This window comes from Dendrobates tinctorius, unplaced genomic scaffold, assembly GCF_039654945.1.
Source record: "Dendrobates tinctorius isolate UK_male_01 unplaced genomic scaffold, ASM3965494v1 ptg000102l, whole genome shotgun sequence".
NCBI lineage: Eukaryota > Metazoa > Chordata > Amphibia > Anura > Dendrobatidae > Dendrobates > Dendrobates tinctorius.
The window spans coordinates 35,964,046-35,980,520 of record NW_027361770.1 but is presented as its reverse complement, the minus strand read 5'-3'; the positions used below and the strand labels follow the sequence as shown (position 1 = coordinate 35,980,520).

The following is a 16,475-nucleotide window of genomic DNA, read 5'->3' as shown; positions in this document are numbered from 1 at the left end:
CCTTCTCCACCCTATGAACGGGAGCCGGGCAAAGGGACGGTAGTGAGATTTCCTCATTGAGGTGGAAGCTGGACACAACCTTCAGAAGGAAGGATGGGACTGTACGTAGAACCACCTTGTCCTGATGAAAAACCAGGAAGGGTTGTCTGCAGGAAAGAGCTGAAAGTTCAGACACCCTGCGTAGCGAGGTGATCGCCACCAGGAAAACCACTTTCTGTGATAGAAAGCAGAGTGAGACCTCCTTAAGGGGTTCAAAAGGAGGTGACTGTAGTGCTGTCAAGACCAGGTTGAGGTCCCACGTCTCCAACGGACGTTTGTAGGGGGGAACCAATCGGGAAACCCCTTGGAGAAAAGTCTTCACTTGCGGCTTGTTAGCAATACGCCTCTGAAAGAGCACTGAAAGCGCTGACACCAGGCTCTTCAGCGAGCCCAGGGATAGCCCGGTGTCCAGGCCTGACTGAAGGAAACCGAGGACCCTTGGAAGAGAATAGGGGAGTGGGATCTGCCCACGAGATTCGCACCATGTGAAGAAAACCTTCCAGGTACGATAGTAAATCCTGGCTGAAGTTGGCTTTCGAGCCCTGATCATGGTTTTAACGACTTCCGGTGAAAAACCTGCTTGGGTCAAAACCCAGGTCTCAATGGCCACGCCGTCAAATTGAGAGCTCCCGAGTTCTGGTGGAAGAACGGGCCTTGTGACAGGAGGTCGGGACGTGTGGGGAGACGCCAGGGAGCGTCTGCTGTGAGTTGCACGTCGTCGGCGTACCATGTACGCCTGGGCCAGTCTGGAGCGATCAGGATGGTGGGAACACCCTCTTGTTTGATCTTCCTCAGGACTCTGGAGATCAGGGGGAGGGGTGGAAAAATGTACAGAAGCTGGAACTGGGTCCAGTCCTGAACCAGGGCATCTGCTCCGAGTGACCGCGGATCGCGCGTCCTGGCCATGAAATTGGGAACCTTGTCATTGAGATAGGATGCCATTAGATCCACGTCCGGGGTGCCCCAACGATGACAGATCTGACAGAAAACTTCGGGATGGAGAGACCACTCCCCCGAGTCCATTCCTTGTCGGCTGAGATAGTCGGCTTCCCAGTTGTCCACACCCGGAATGTGGACCGCAGAGAGTACCGGCCTCGCATTCTCCGCCCATTGTAGGATACGTGTTACTTCGGTCATCGCCTGGATGCTGCGGGTGCCGCCTTGATGGTTCACGTATGCCACTGCCATGGCATTGTCTGACTGTACTCTGATATGAGAGTCTGCTAGCAAGTGATAGAAGGCTTTCAACGCCAGGAAGATGGCCAGAAGTTCCAGGATGTTGATGGGGCATGGTCGCTTCCATTGGGCATGGTCGCTTCCATTGGTGACCACCTGCCTTGCGCTCTGTGATGCAGGTGCACCGCGCCCCAACCTATAAGGCTTGCGTCGGTGGTCAAAACCTTCCATTGACCGGAGAGAAAGGATTTTCCCCTTGCAAGCGAGGTTGGCTCGAGCCACCAGTGCAGGGACCTCCTGGTTTTTGCTGATAACCGGAACTCCCTGTCGAGGGAGAACAGATTCCTGTCCCAGGACTTGAGGATGGCCAGTTGACGGGGTCTGAGGTGAAACTGGGCAAACGGTACCGCCTCCATTGCTGCTGCCATCCTGCCAAGTACTCTCATGGCATACCGGAGAGATCTGGGGGACTTGCGGTGGAGTGTGTGAACTCCCAGACGGAGAGCCAGTGCCTTGTCTCTGGGGAGAATCACCAGACCCTTGGAGGTGTCGAATAACATCCCCAGGGAGGTCAGAGACTGACTCGGGGTAATCGAGGACTTCTGTAAATTGACTAGCCATCCCAGGCGCCTCAGTGTTGATCGTGATCGAGACGTTGACCTCGCAGTCCTTGAGGGTGGGGGCCTTGATGAGAAGGTCGTCCAGGTATGGAACGACTACTATGCCTCTGGAGTGCAGAACGTCCATGGTAGCTGCCACGACCTTTGTAAATGTTCTGGGAGCCGTGCCGAGACCGAACGGGAGGGCCACAAACTGGTAATGGTCTTGGTTGATTGCGAATCTGAGAAACCTCCGATGGGCGGGAGCAATCGGTATATGCAGGTATGCGTCCTGTATGTCTATGGAGGCGAGATATTCTCCTTTTTCCATGGACGCAACGATTGACCGGAGGGATTCCAAGCGAAAGTGACGAACTCGAACATACTTGTTGAGTTGCTTGAGGTCTAGTATGGGTCGGACGCTGCCTCCTTTCTTGGGCACCACAAACAGGTTAGAGTAGAACCCTCGGAAGCGCTCTTCTGCTGGGACCGGCACTATGACTCCTGCTTGCAGGAGGGAAATAACCCCTTGACGGAAGGCCTGAGCTTTGAGCGTGGATTTTGGAGGGACAGAGGAAAAAACCTGTGCGGTGGGCTGGTAGTAAACTCGATTTTGTATCCTGAAGACACTATTTCCTTGACCCACTTGTCTGTAATAGGCAGCCAGACCTGCTGAAAGAGTAGCAGTCGTCCGCCTACAAGTGGGGTGTCTTCCGGAGGGCATGAGTCAAGATGAGGGAAAAGTCTGAGGTTTTCCTCCTTTAGATTTCGCTTGGCTTGCCTTTGACTGCCAGTTCCTGTCCGGCCTCTGTGCCGCACGTGTGTTGTCCCTGCGGGGGGAACGATTACGGTTTTGTGCTGGGCGTGAGACGGACCAGCCTGAAGAATTCCGAAAGGATCGGAAATGAGATTGATTACGTCTTTTAAACGTGCGTTTTGGTCTTAGTTTAGGGAGGGAAGTACTTTTGCCCCCGGTAGCATTGGATATCATTGTATCCAGCTTCTCACCGAAAAGACGGCTACTGAAGTACGGGAGATTTGTTAGGGACTTTTTTGAGGCCGCATCCGCTTTCCATTCTCTTAGCCAGAGAATACGCCAGATTGTGATGGCGTTTGATGCTATTGCCGCTACCCCTCTTGCAGAGTCCAACGCTGCATGGACCATGTAATCTGCCACTACTGCAATTTGCACCGCCTGGTCCGCCAGCTGAGGATTTGAGGCTTTAAGGCCCTTTTGCAAGAGATCAGCCCAGGCCATGATGGCCTTGGCTGCTCAAACTGAAGCAAAAGCGGGAGCCAGAGAGGCACCTGCCGCTTCAAAGATCGAGCCATGCGTTCAACCTGTCTGTCTGCTGTGTCCTTGAGGGTTGAACTGTCCGGCAGCGAGAGAAGCGTTTGTGCTGCTAGTCTAGAGACTGAAGGGTCCACTTCAGGCGGATCTGTCCAATCCTTGGTGTCTTTCTGTGGGAAGGGGTACTTTGCTTCCAAATACTTGCGATTGGCGAATTTTTTCTCAGGCTGCGAAAAAATGCTTAGAAAGGATTTTTTGAGATTCCGGGTGATTAGGGAAGACCTTCGATGGTTTCTGAACACTTTCAAAGGAAATCTTGTGTTCTGGTGCATCCGGGGTTGGATCTGAAATGTCCAGCACCCGAAGGATGGAAGAGACGATATCCTCAACTATCGCAGTATTGCTAGGGGGACAAGGGAGCAGATTCGTCTCTGTTTCGTTATCTGAGTTGGAGTCACATATGCCCTCTGAGTCTTGCGCATCGCTAAGGAACTCCCTAGCGGGCAAATTAGAGCGGTGGTTTTCCCTTGTCTGGGATAGTTGTGGAGATCCGCATTGTCTTTCCCTATCAGGGGACGGCCTCGGTGACCTGGAGCCACTGTGTCTCCCCCTGGAGGGGGAAGACCTATTGCTATGTGAGGACGCAGATGAACGCGACCTGTGGGTCCGCTTACGCCTCGAACTGTCGGAAGCGCCCTGTATGTGAGACCGGACGTCCCTTTGCTGGGTAACGTTCATAGCCGAGACATGACCCTGCAGAGCCTGCAGTAATGCGGAGGTCAGGTTATCTATAGACTGTCATAGACTGCGACATCTGAGTCGCCCATTCCGGCGCAGCAGCGGTCGCAGAAGCGTTGGTAGGGACTTCTTGGGGTTCTGCTCCGGTTTTTTGGGTACAGTCCCGGCAGTGCGGGTACGTGCTGCCGCTGGGGAGAGTGACCTTGCAGGCTGTGCAGACTGCATAAAAGCAGTCTTGCCTGGTTCTTTTCTTTGAGCCAGACATAGTACCTAGGCTGATTAATAGAGGCCCTACAGGGGTATCTACGCAGAGGAAAGGAATAGGAGAGCGCTATAGGTTATAGGAATTCACAGCTGAGTACCAGAACCCAGCTGTGATCTTACCCCACCGGTGCTCGCTGATAAGTCCCACGTCCTGTGCCCCCCAGAGACTGCTGTGCTGCCTTCCTTCAGGTGCAGCAAGATGGCCACCGGATTCTGAGGTGGAGAGGGAAGGGGGCGGAGAGCTGGAAAAGGGCGCGCTGAGCTATGTAAAAGCGCGCCCTTCCTGCCTCGATCCGCCCCTTCTATGACACTGCAGTGTCATTTTCGTCATCCGGGGGGCGGGCCGGGGGGGCGTGGAAAAGGCGGCGGCTTCGGCTAGGCCGAAGCCGCGGTCTAAATTAGAGGCCTGATGCCCAGGAGGGCTCCAGAGCGGCGTGGTAGTCCGGGAGGGGGTCGGATTTGCACCAGACCCCGCCGGAATGGGCGACTGGCTAGCGGTGGGGGCAGCAGGGCTAGCGGTACCTGTGTGGGGGTCCCTGGAGCACCATGGAGCCACTGCTGCTGCAGAGGCAGGGGAGCAGAAAGCCCTGTTTCTGCTGTGCCACGTCTGCCTGCACCCTCCCCCGGCCCCAGCAGGATCCCACAGCTGGTCTGGGGTCCCTGATGCAGAATGCTGTCTGTACTCCGACCCTACCTGCGGCGTCTCAACCTAATGCCCCCTGCGGGGGATTAGGGAGGGTGCGTCTGTCACCGTCAGGGGGCTTCTTCCTTGCCTCAACCTCAACCCAGACCCTGAAGGGGGTTGGGGAAGGAGGGGGTCTCAACTTCGGACCAGTACCCGAGGGACTGGGGAAGGAGCGACATGGGGAACTGCCATCTCCACTTCAACTGGGCACCCCTAAAAAGGGGGCCAAGGAAGGAGCCATGCTGGGAGTCTCGCTGGAGACCCACTTTTATTCATCTGTTCCGACAAAAGGAAAAAAAGAAAAAGGTGTGCCTCCTTGCGACACTAAGCAAAAACTGGAGAAGGCCGACGCCGTCCAGGGGTGTATACTGCAGAGGAGGAGCCAAAGTTAATCTTTTTCAGATTATGCATAGTGTCGCCTCCTAGTGGACAGCAGCATAACACCCACGGTTCTGTGTCCCCCAATAAGGCGACAGAGTAAAAAAATAAATTCAACTATAGCTGATGGGTATATAGTTTTGGTTGGGCATCTACACTTGCATATACTAATGAATACAATGTTTGGTAATGGCATCAGCTATAGTGGGCTTTATCATCAAGAACAGTACAGTCAATGAAGAGGTAAAATCTTGAACCAAAAACAAAATACTATATTCGACAAATTGAAAATTGTGCTCAATACTTTGATAAAATCTAGAAAAGCTTAACATTTCTGATACAGCATGAATTTAAGATCGGCTCCAATGTTGTCATCATGTATGGTGCACTCAAGCAGACCAACCCAGCCCTCCGACAGACACGTCAATCTACAAGAATGGGGTGGGTAGAAAACGCAGGATACTTGACTAGTCCAAGCAACATCAGAGTGAAACACACAGGGCTGCAATTATGGAGCCGGTCTCAGATTCTTGATGCCGGTGTTTCCTTTTAACACATGACAAATGTTGGGTGGACAGTTCCTATGGCAGGATTATTATTTGGTATGGCTTTTTGTGTAAACGTCTGCCACTTTAAAAATGTTAAATATCATACTGCAGAATATTACATACCATAGATTAAAAGGTTTGGGAAGCTAGTAACAGAAAGTGTTTAAATCAGGCTTACCGTGTTAAGCACATATATAGATTTACATTTTGGCAATTATTTTATCCTGCTATGAGCTTATTAAAAAAGAAAATTGGTAATCTTGCAATTTTCACAATGGCCACTCGGCTTTTTTTAAACCAATAATTTCTGTCACCAGAATCCAGGGATCACAATAGATGACCCAACTACCCCCCCCCCCCCCCTCCCCTCCACATGACCTTTACACATGCGCATTAGCTTCAATACAACACATAGGCTCTGAGTTGGTTCATTTGTCTAATGTCCATATTGTGTTTTTGAAACAGGAAGATATAGAGTCTAAAAAATAAAATCTTATGCCCTGTGTGAAAATTGCAGAAATTAGTCATTTTCCATAATCTGAAACAAAAAACCCCTAACTTATACAAAAGGTAATTGTTTAATAGCTGAAAAAGCACTTTTTAACCAAGGGACAATGCAATTGTCTGCATACCTAGTTGAACATTCCCTGCAGGTTTCGCCTTCTGTTTTTCTTGACCTTAAAAAGAACAAAAAATAGTCACAAACACAAAGATTGCAAGAGACTTCTTAAAGGGGTTTGTTCACCTCTGAGAGTATCTTTATCTTACTTAAATGCATGCAATTCGGGCAAAAAAAATCTTTTACATTGGGTCTTATTAAAAATGTGACACCATTTGCCTCCTATATCCATTCTATTACACTGTTTTCTGGCTCCAGAATGAGTCACCAGGATTAACCACCATCTTTAATTTAAGATGTGCTGGGGACATGATTTTGTGGCACTTAATATTATGACAGGTCTTTATTCTGCTCGTTTCTGCAGCTTCTCGCAGACTGCACAGCTCTTTGGCCTTAACAATGGTTGCAGGTGGAGAAACATGTAATGGACAGGTCTGGTCACATGCTCCTCCACTAGCAGCCATTGTATGGACCAGAGAGCTGTGCAGTCTGCGAGGAAAGATGCACTAAAAAGAGATTACATATATATTTATTCTCCAGTTTGCCGCTGTCCCCGAATCCCATAAGGCACCGCGACAGTCAGCTGCGCCTGCGCAAGTGACATACACATCTCCGCTATTCCCACGCATGCGCAGTAACAGTCACAACTGCGCACTCTACCCGTGCATGTGTGGTAACGACGCGGCTGTAACTGCGCCTGCGTGGGGGAACCGCACTCCCGATGCGATGGCATTGGGCCTATTTCTAATACTTACAGTGCGTAGCGAAAGAATTCGGCTTCCTGGAACTTTTCAATCTTTTCCCACATATCATGCTTCAAACAAAAGATACCAAATGTAAATTTTTGGTGAAGAATCAACAAGTGGAACACAATTGTGAAGTTGAACAAAATTTATTGGTTATTTCAAATTTTTGTGGAAATTCAAAAACTCAAAAGTGGGGCGAGCAATATTATTCAGCCCCTTTACTTTCAGTGCAGCAAACTCACTCTCGAAATTCATTGTGGATCTCTGAATGATCCAATGTTGTCCTAAATGACTAACGGTGATAAATATAATCCACCTGTGTGTAATCAAGTCTCCGTATAAATGCACCTGCTCTGTGATAGTCTCAGGCTGTCTGCACACGATGCAGATTTGTAGCGGATCCGCAGCGGATTTTACCGCGCAGAAACGTTGCATTTCTGCATTGTGATGTACAGTAGCCTTAAAATCAATCTAAAAAAAAAACCCGCTGTGCAGACGCTGCGGATTTTTCCGCACGGTTTTCCCGCGGCACAAAATCTGCAGCATGTTACTTCTTTTGTGCGGTTTTCCATCTCCCCTGTCACCAAATCCGCAGGGGGAAAACCGCGATGGAAAACCGCACAAAAACCGCATGAAAAATGGAAGAAATCCGCAGGAAAAATGCAGGTCATTTGACCTGCGGATTTCTTCCATTCTGCGCAGAAAAATCCGCAGGGCCAAAAAGTACGTCTGCACTCAGCCTCAGTGTTCTGTATGAAGCGCAAAGAGCTTCATGAAGACAAAGGAACACAACAGGCAGGTCCGTGATACTGTTGTGGAGAAGTTTAAAGCCGGATTTGGATACAAAATGATTTCCAAAACTTTAAACATCCCAAGGAGCACTGTGCAAGCGATCATATTGAAAAGGAAGGAGTATCATACCACTGCAAATCTACCAAGAAGACCCGGCCGTCCCTCTAAACTTTCATCTCAAACAAGGAAAAAACTGATCATAGAGGCCCATGATCACTCCGGATGAACTGCAGAGATCTACAGCTGAGGTGGGACAGTCTGTCCATAGGACAACAATCAGTCGTACACTGCACAAATCTGGCCTTTATGGAAGAGTGGCAAGAAGAAAGCCATTTCTCAAAGATATCCATAAAAAGTGTTGTTTAAAGTTTACAACAAGCCACCTGAGACACACACCAAATATGTGCTCTGGTCAGATGAAACCAAAATCGAACTTTGTGGCGACAATGCAAAACGATATGTTTGGCCTAAAGGCAATACAGCTCATCACCCTGAACACACCATCCCCACTGTCAAACATGGTGGTGGCAGCATCATGGTTTTGGGCTGCTTTTCTTCATCAGGGACAGGGAAGATGGATGGAGCCAAATACAGGACCATTCTTGAAGAAAACATGTAAAAGACCTGAGACTGGCACGGAGATTTGTCTTCCAACAAGACAATGATCAGAAAACAAAGCCAAATCTACAATAGAATGGTTCACAAATAAACGGATCCAGGTGTTAGAATGGCCAAGTCAAAATCCAGACCTGAATCCAATCCAGAATCTGTGGAAAGAGCTGAAAACTGCTGTTCACAAACGATCTCCATCAGACCTCACTGAGCTCGAGCTGTTTGCAAAGGAAGAATGGGCAAGAATTTCAGTCTCTTGCAGCTGTAATCGCAGCAAAAGGTGGCGCAACAAAGTATTAAGTTAAAGGGGCCGAATAATATTGCACTCTCCACTTTTCAGTTTTTGAATTTCCACAAAAATTTTAAATAACCAATAAATTTCATTCAACTTCACAATTGTGTCCCACTTGTTGTTCATTCTTCAAAAATGTACATTTGGTATCTTTATATTTGAAACATGACATGTGGGAAAAGGTTGAAAAGGGAGCCGAATACTTTCGCAAGGCACTGTATATAACAGTAAGTGCCGCAAAATCATGTCCCCAACAATAAAGATTATGTGGCCAATCCCGGTAACTCATTCTTCAGACAGCAAAAGAAAGTGTAATATAGCGGCTATAGGAAGCACAAAACCCTGCATTTAAAGAAGCAAAAGATTCCACAAAGTTGGACAACCCCTTTAATGAGAGTACTTTTCTTACATTTGGCATACATTACATTCTATAATTTAACATAAAAAAAAGTTATTTTTGATTTAAAGGGGTTGCGTGACGAACAAAAGTATATTTTAATCAACAGATCTTTGAATAATGATAAACTCCACAATTGGAGGTGTCTTAAAAAATAAAAATGTTTCTGTTTTGAGAATCTTCTAAATGTGCCCCTGCTGTGTACTGTGTAATAGCCGTGTCTGACCGTGCAGGAACATGGTCTGATCATACCACAGCTCCTGGGAGGGGGCGACACGAGAGAATATACAGCGGGGGGGGGTCACAGATGATTCTTTCAGGTAAAATATTGTATAACAGGCAGGAAAAGGTTTCTCACAAACAGCATAGTCTGTGATCCCCGAGCTGTCCTATCTGTATCCTCTTTTGCTTCCTCCCCTTCCCAGGAGCTGTGGTATGATGAGACCATGTCCCTGTACGGTCAGACACAGCCATTGCACACTGCACAGCAGGGGCACATTTATAAGATTATCTCAGCACAGGAACATTTTTTTTAACACATACAATTGTGGAAACTATAATTTCAAGAGCTATTGATTAAAATGCACTTTGTGAGAAAACCCCTTTAATGCCACATGATAAATCTTGGCTGGACAGCGAGTTCCTATGGCGGGATTATCCCTTGGTATATAGCTGATGAGCAATGTTATGCCACTTGAGAAATGGTAATTATTGTAGTGCACAGTGTGAAGCATACACTTAGATCAGCAGGTCTGAGAATGCGGCTTTTACAGATGAAGGGACAATAAGATACAAGTATCCTCATACCTGGTTGAACCCATGCAGGTTTTCCCTTCTGCTTTTCTTGAACTTTAAAAATAACAAAAATTAGTCAAATATTGAGATTACAAGAAATTCATTAATGAAAGCACTTTTCATATTTAGTCTAGATTATATTCTACATAATGTTACTAAAAGAGGTTATTTGGGATTTAAGCACTTATGGACTCGCTTTAGGACAGGCAATTAGTGATTGATGGTTTTGGGGACTGATCCCCGCTAATCAGAATAAAGGGGCTGCAGGGCTCCTGGCGCTAAGATGTATTACAAGGCACACCTAGATCAGCAGGTATGAAAGTGCAGCTTTTACAGAAGAAGGGACAATAGAACATAAAGATCAACATACCTGGTTGAGTATTCTGTGGAGGGTTCAACTTTTTTTCTTGCGCTTAAAAATAAAAATTAGTCACCAACACATTAAGATTACAAGAAATTTCTCAAGGACAACTTTTCCTACATTAAGCGTGCATTAGTCCATATAAAGCTGCTAGTGTAACCTTAAAGCAGTTATTTGGGATTTAAACACCCATAGTATAGTCAATGATTGATGGTTTTGGGTTCTGATCCCCATGGACCAGAATAAAGGGGCTGGAGAGCTCATGGGACTAAGCTGCCTTTCAGGGTACAGCTGTCAGGATAGACAAGACACTAAGGCTGTGTGCACACGCTGCGGATTAGGTGCGGATTCATCCACGCGGATTTTGTAAAATCCGCAGGTGAAACCGCAGGTCAAAAGACCTGCGGTTTTACCTGCGGATTGCTCTGCGGTTTTGCTCTGCGGTTTTGCCCTGCGGTTTTTCATCTCCTCAATGGAGGAGATGGCAAACCGCAGCAGAATCCGCAGAAAGAATTGACATGTCAATTCTTTCTGCGGATTGAAAACCGCAGATAATCCGCGCGGAAAATTCCGCACCGTCTGCACTGCGGTTTTTGATTCCCATAGGGAATCATGGTACTGTACACCGCAGCAAAAACTGCTGCGGGTCCGCAGCGGCCAAAACCGCTGCGGAACCGCAGCAAAATCCGCAGCGTGTGCACACAGCCTAATATACAGAATGCTGCAGATAAGCCCCTGATGGCGGTGCTGGCAGCTGATACTCGAAAAAAAATAGGTGACAGATTCCCTTTAAAAGGTGTTTTCCATTGAACAGAAGTTAAGCAATAGATCTTGGAATAATATAATAATAAGTTCCACAATTGGATGTTCTAAAAAAAAAAAAAAAAAAAAATAAAAATGTTCCTGTGCCGAGACAATCTTATAAATGAGCCCCAGCTGTGTACTGTGTAATGGGCATGTCTAACCTTACAGGGACACAAAAGATAGTATACAGATAGCAAAGCATGTGATCACAGCTGAATCTTTGTGAGGCAAGACATGTTTAAAGGGTACTTCACACATAGCGAGATCGCTGAAACGTCACAGGTTTTGTGACGCAACAGTGACCTCGCTACGTGTGACACAGAGTGGCGACCGGCCCCCCCACTGTGATATCGCTGATCGTGCTTGAATGTCCTAGGGCATTTTTGATTGTTGGTGTCCCGCTGGCCAGCATGCATCGCTGTGTTTGATGCCATAACAACGACAAGCGACCTCGTTGGCGACTCAGAACTCAGGGACGCAGGCGTGATTTTGCTTTGTTTTTTCAATGCCCCCTCAGCTCCGATTGGTGGTCTCAAATTAGGATCTTTGTAGCGTCGTTTCCTTATATAGGTCAGCTATTATACGCAATCATAACATTTAACATGTACAGTTATAATAATCACATGTCGCCGTGTCAGTGACTGTGGATCCACGAATAAATAGCGCACAAGCGAATCAGACAGGGACGCTGAAGCAAACCGCGTAGTGGTAGCGCAGTAGTGGCCACCAATCGGAGCAGAGGGGCGTTGAAAAGGCAACGCTGAAGCACGCCTATCGAGGTCTGAGTCGTCAGAATAGATGCTGAGTGACAAAGTCCCAACGATCGCCGAGGTCGTTGTACGGATCGCTGTATCGTTGAGTATATCTGCCTTTTTGACAGCTTACTAGCGACCATGTAGCGACGAACCAGCAATCCTTACCCGGTTGTATCGTTGTCGGGATCGCTGGAGCGTCGCTATGTGTAACGAGACCCTTAGAACAGGCAGGAGAATGATTTATCTCACAGAATGAATCATCTGTGATTCCCTGCTCTATTGTCTGTATAATCTCTTGCTTCCTTCCCTACTCAGGAGCTGTGGTATGATCAGACCATGTCCCTGTACAGTCAGACACAGCCATTACACAGTACACAGCAGGGGCACATTTATAGGATTATCTCACCAAAGGAACAATTTTTAAACACATTCAATTATTATTTTAAGAGCTATTGATTTGAATGCACTTTATGAGAAAACCCCCTTTAGGCTATGTGCACACGTGTGGAATTCCCGCGGTAATTCCAATCCACGGGAAATATGCGAGTAATCCGCATTTTAAATTCCCACGTATTTCCCGCGGAAAAACTAGCGATTTGCAAGTGTAATTAGCTTGCAGAATTCTAGCGTTTTCCAAGCGATCTGTAGCATCGCATGGAAAACTGATTAACAGGTTGGTCACGCTCGTAAAACAGTGTTTGACAAGTGTGACCAACTTTTTACTATTGAGGCTGCCTATGCAGCATCAATAGTAAAAAAGAAATAAAATTTAAAATAAATAAAATAAAAAAATCGTGATCTTCTCACTTTCCGGCGTCCCGCACAGCTCCCCCGATCTTCGCGATGCTCCCAGCAAGTCCCGTTCCCAGGGATGCCTTGCGACAAGGCCTTTGATGACGTTGCGGTCTCGCGACGTCAAAGGTCATTGTCGCAAGGCATCCCTGGGAACGGGACTTGCCTGGAGCATTGCTGAGGCCCGGGGACGCTGCAGCGGCCGCCGGAAGGTGAGAATATGACGATTTTTTTTATTTAATTCTATTTTTTACAGGGATATGGTACCCAGGGCCTGGAGGAGAATCTCCTCTCCTCCAGACCGTGGGTACCATCCGCAAATGTTCTGCTTACTTTTCGCATGGTGGGCATAGCCACATGCAAAGTAAGCAGTACAACGCATTCCTATGGGTGCGGATTTTCCAGCGATTCCGCACAAAGAATGAACATGCTGCGTATTTTTCCACGATGCAATTCCGCCGCAGAAAAATATGCAGCATTAGCACAGCATGTGCGGAATCCCATAGGATTGCATGGGATGCTTTTTTTTGCACTTTCGCTGCAAAATTGCGCATTTAAAAACGCTGTGAAAACGCAAGAATAACACTGTGAACGCAACCTTAACATCACATGATAAATCTTGGCTGGACAGAGTTCCTATGGCGGGATTATCACTTGGTAAAGCTGATGAGCAACATTATGCCACTTGAGAAATGGTTATTATTGTAGTGCACAGTGTGAAGCATACACCTAGATCAGGAGGTCTGAAAATGCAGCTTTTAAAGAGGTAGGGACAATAAGATACAAGTATCCTCATACCTGGTTGAATATTCCATGCAGGTTTTCCCTTCTGATTTTCTTGAACTTAAAAATAACAAAAATTAGTCAAATATTACAAGATTACAAGAAATTTCTTTATGAAAGCACTTTTCATATTTGGTCTATATTATATTCTAGATAATGTTACTAAAAGCAGTTATTTTGGATTTAAGCACTTATGACCTCTCTTTAGGAAAGGCAATCAGTGCTTGATGGATTTGAGGACTGATCCCCGCTAATCAGAATAAAGGGGCTGCAGGGCTCTTGGCGCAAAGATGCATTACAATGCACAACCATCAGACTAGACCATACACCAAGAAAACCATGAAAACGATGCAGAACTCACTTTTGGGTGGTCTGCAGTGTTCAAGAGTAAGCTGTGTCTGATCAATGGGGCTCACTGTAAAGTCCCAGAAATCCTCTTTAAACTGAGCAATTATAATAACAGAGCTGGTGTTGCACATTATGTGGAAAACAAGCAATATTGTTAGACCATGATCACACTGGCATCAGGGATCCACTCTTTCAGGTTTTCACTGCATCTCGCAAGAATTCTACTAGTCCTGTCTAGTAAGATTACCATTTAATGAGGGGAATATTTTGTTCTTGCTTCACCTTAGCCTGAGAGACTTAACTTTTTTTATTTTTCTGCTGACAGACATTAGAAAATTGAAAATTAAAAAACAAAAATTAAAAGGTAAAAAGGTATAAAAAAAAAAAAAAAAAATTGCAATTCTACCGTTTGCTTTTTGAGCTTTGCTTTTACGGCGTTCATTGTACAGTAAATATGACCTAGAAACAGGATTATCCAGGTCAGAATGATTATGGCAATCCCAAACTCGTATCAAAAATTTTTCAATTTAAAGAAAGAAAAAAAAAATTCAGGATTTTGCTTTGATTTGCAGATACAGTTTTGAGAACTAACATTTTATTTTTCTGCGCATGAAGCAGAATGGGGGCTTGGTTTTCAGTATGGTAAGATGGCTTTTTACCTACATCAATTTGGGTTACATTAACTGCTTTAATTGAGGTTTTTATTTTCTTTAGGGCTTTTCGATATTTGCTCTCTTTACAGTGTTTACTGTATGGGTTAAATTATTTTATATTAATTGACTGATTTACCAGGAGTGGCGATACTAAGTGTTTTATTTCCTATATGGTTAACTAATGAAAAGGAGGGCTATCGCCAAGTAGGGGGAAAGGCCATCTTTAGCCCCATTGATAATCTACGCCATGATGTGGTGTACATTCTAGCAGAAATCTACCTCAGCTTAAAGGGAACCCGACATCAGTAAATCAGCTATGACCATTGGCAGGATCTCTGGACATGAGCACAGGGGAGATTTTGAGCAGTAAGCTTAGCAAGGCTGAGCTGTATACAGCTCAGTTCACGGCACATGACTGTGTACCTTGACCCTAAAAGAGCAGGTGCAGGATTTTAAAGACATCTGCACTGACATCCCCAGAATGATGAGCGATCAAAGAGAATGGGAATGTTTCTAAGGATGACTTGTTGATTCGGTTTTGATGCTGTACCACCCTAATGACGCAAGGCAACTGTTCAAACACACAAGAAGGAAAATATTAAAATGGTTGTCCATTACTGGACAACACCAGCTTAATTAATTCTGGACCCTGTAGAAAATTAAGCCTATAGTTCCCTCAGACAGCAGCGCCATCCCAGGGAATGACGTGGCATTGTTATGTGATGTGGCTGAACCAGCTCATCCATTTCGTCTGGGCGGCCTTCCACATGGTAAAGGCTGCAGCAGGCACATTGTATAACAATGTCACAAAGCTCTCTAAGAACCAGGGGTGCCAACATTACTGGAATGGATTCACTGCTGTGGGAGGAGAGTGTAGACCAGGGCTGTGGAGTCTGTAAGCCAAACCTGCGACTCCGACTCCTCAATTTCCCTTACACCGACTTGCACATATATTGCTTATATTTAAGTGAAAAATTTATTGTAGTACAATGTGAACATCAGACATTTAATCATTTTTATGATACAATAATCAAGATATTTAGAAAGAACATATATTTATTGGAATACAACTTTAGAACACAAAAAACTGTAATAAATTGTAAATATGTAATACACTGTGTAATATCGAATATATATCACTATGTAATAAACTATGTAAGTGGCAAAAAAACAGTTTTCAACAAAAACATACTAAATAACATTTGTGCAGTCTATGAATTTGTTCTAAGAAATAGAATTGCCTCCATCAGATCCTCCTTCATAGATCACCTCAAATCTAACCTACCGTATTTTCCGGCTTATAAAACGACTTTTTAAACCCTGAAAATCTGCTTAAGGCTATGTGCCCACGTAGCGTTTTAAACCGGACACTCAAAACCAGACTCCGTCCCAGAAACCGCACGGTTTTACCGCGATTATGTTTATAATCTCGTCCTGAGATCTGAATCTGAGCCTACATGGGCTCCGGTGGCCATTTTCAGGGAGGCCACCGCATCGCAGCAATGGAGCTGCCTGAGCCTCCGGGCTTTGGGGAAATGCCGCTGGAGCCCCGACGCTGGACAGAGAACCTCCACAGCCGCCCCCACGCTGGACAAAGAGGAGCCGCCGATCCCCAGCACAGAGACCCGCAGACAGCACCGCTGCCACCAATGAGGTAAAAGGGGGATAACTCCACGTACACCCTCCTTTTGTCATCAGGACCACTCCCCCGCACGCGGCATATAAGAGGACACATGGCATATAAGAAGACCCCCGACTTTTAAGAAAATTTTCCATTTTAGCTGGAAAAGTTGGGGGGGTCGTCTTATACGGCGGAAAATATGGTAATAATTTTAAGGCTAGGGAACAACCTCTCTACACTAACTTGAGTTGGAGGCAAAGCCGTAACCACATGGGCAACATCTCTAACAATTTCCGGGTATAAAGGAATTGCCTCATGCACAGTCAGTTTTGATGAACGGCTGAATTTTTCTATTTCTTTGAGAGCAAGTGAAACATTTTGCTGAAA

General features: G+C 46.0%; 1 protein-coding gene across 13 annotated transcripts in view; it reads right to left on the bottom strand.

The window, feature by feature from the left end:
• Positions 1-16,475, bottom strand: part of LOC141099769 (uncharacterized) — a 190,114-nt gene that overhangs the window by 41,671 nt on the left and 131,968 nt on the right. For all 13 annotated transcript variants that reach the window (XM_073587808.1, XM_073587811.1, XM_073587812.1 and 10 more), the window contains 4 exons: positions 13,482-13,526; positions 10,342-10,383; positions 9,984-10,025; positions 6,351-6,395 (listed from right to left, as the gene is read on the bottom strand). In XM_073587808.1, coding sequence (XP_073443909.1) covers positions 6,351-6,395; positions 9,984-10,025; positions 10,342-10,383; positions 13,482-13,526 — 174 coding nt within the window. The remainder of the gene's footprint in view (positions 1-6,350; positions 6,396-9,983; positions 10,026-10,341; positions 10,384-13,481; positions 13,527-16,475) is intronic.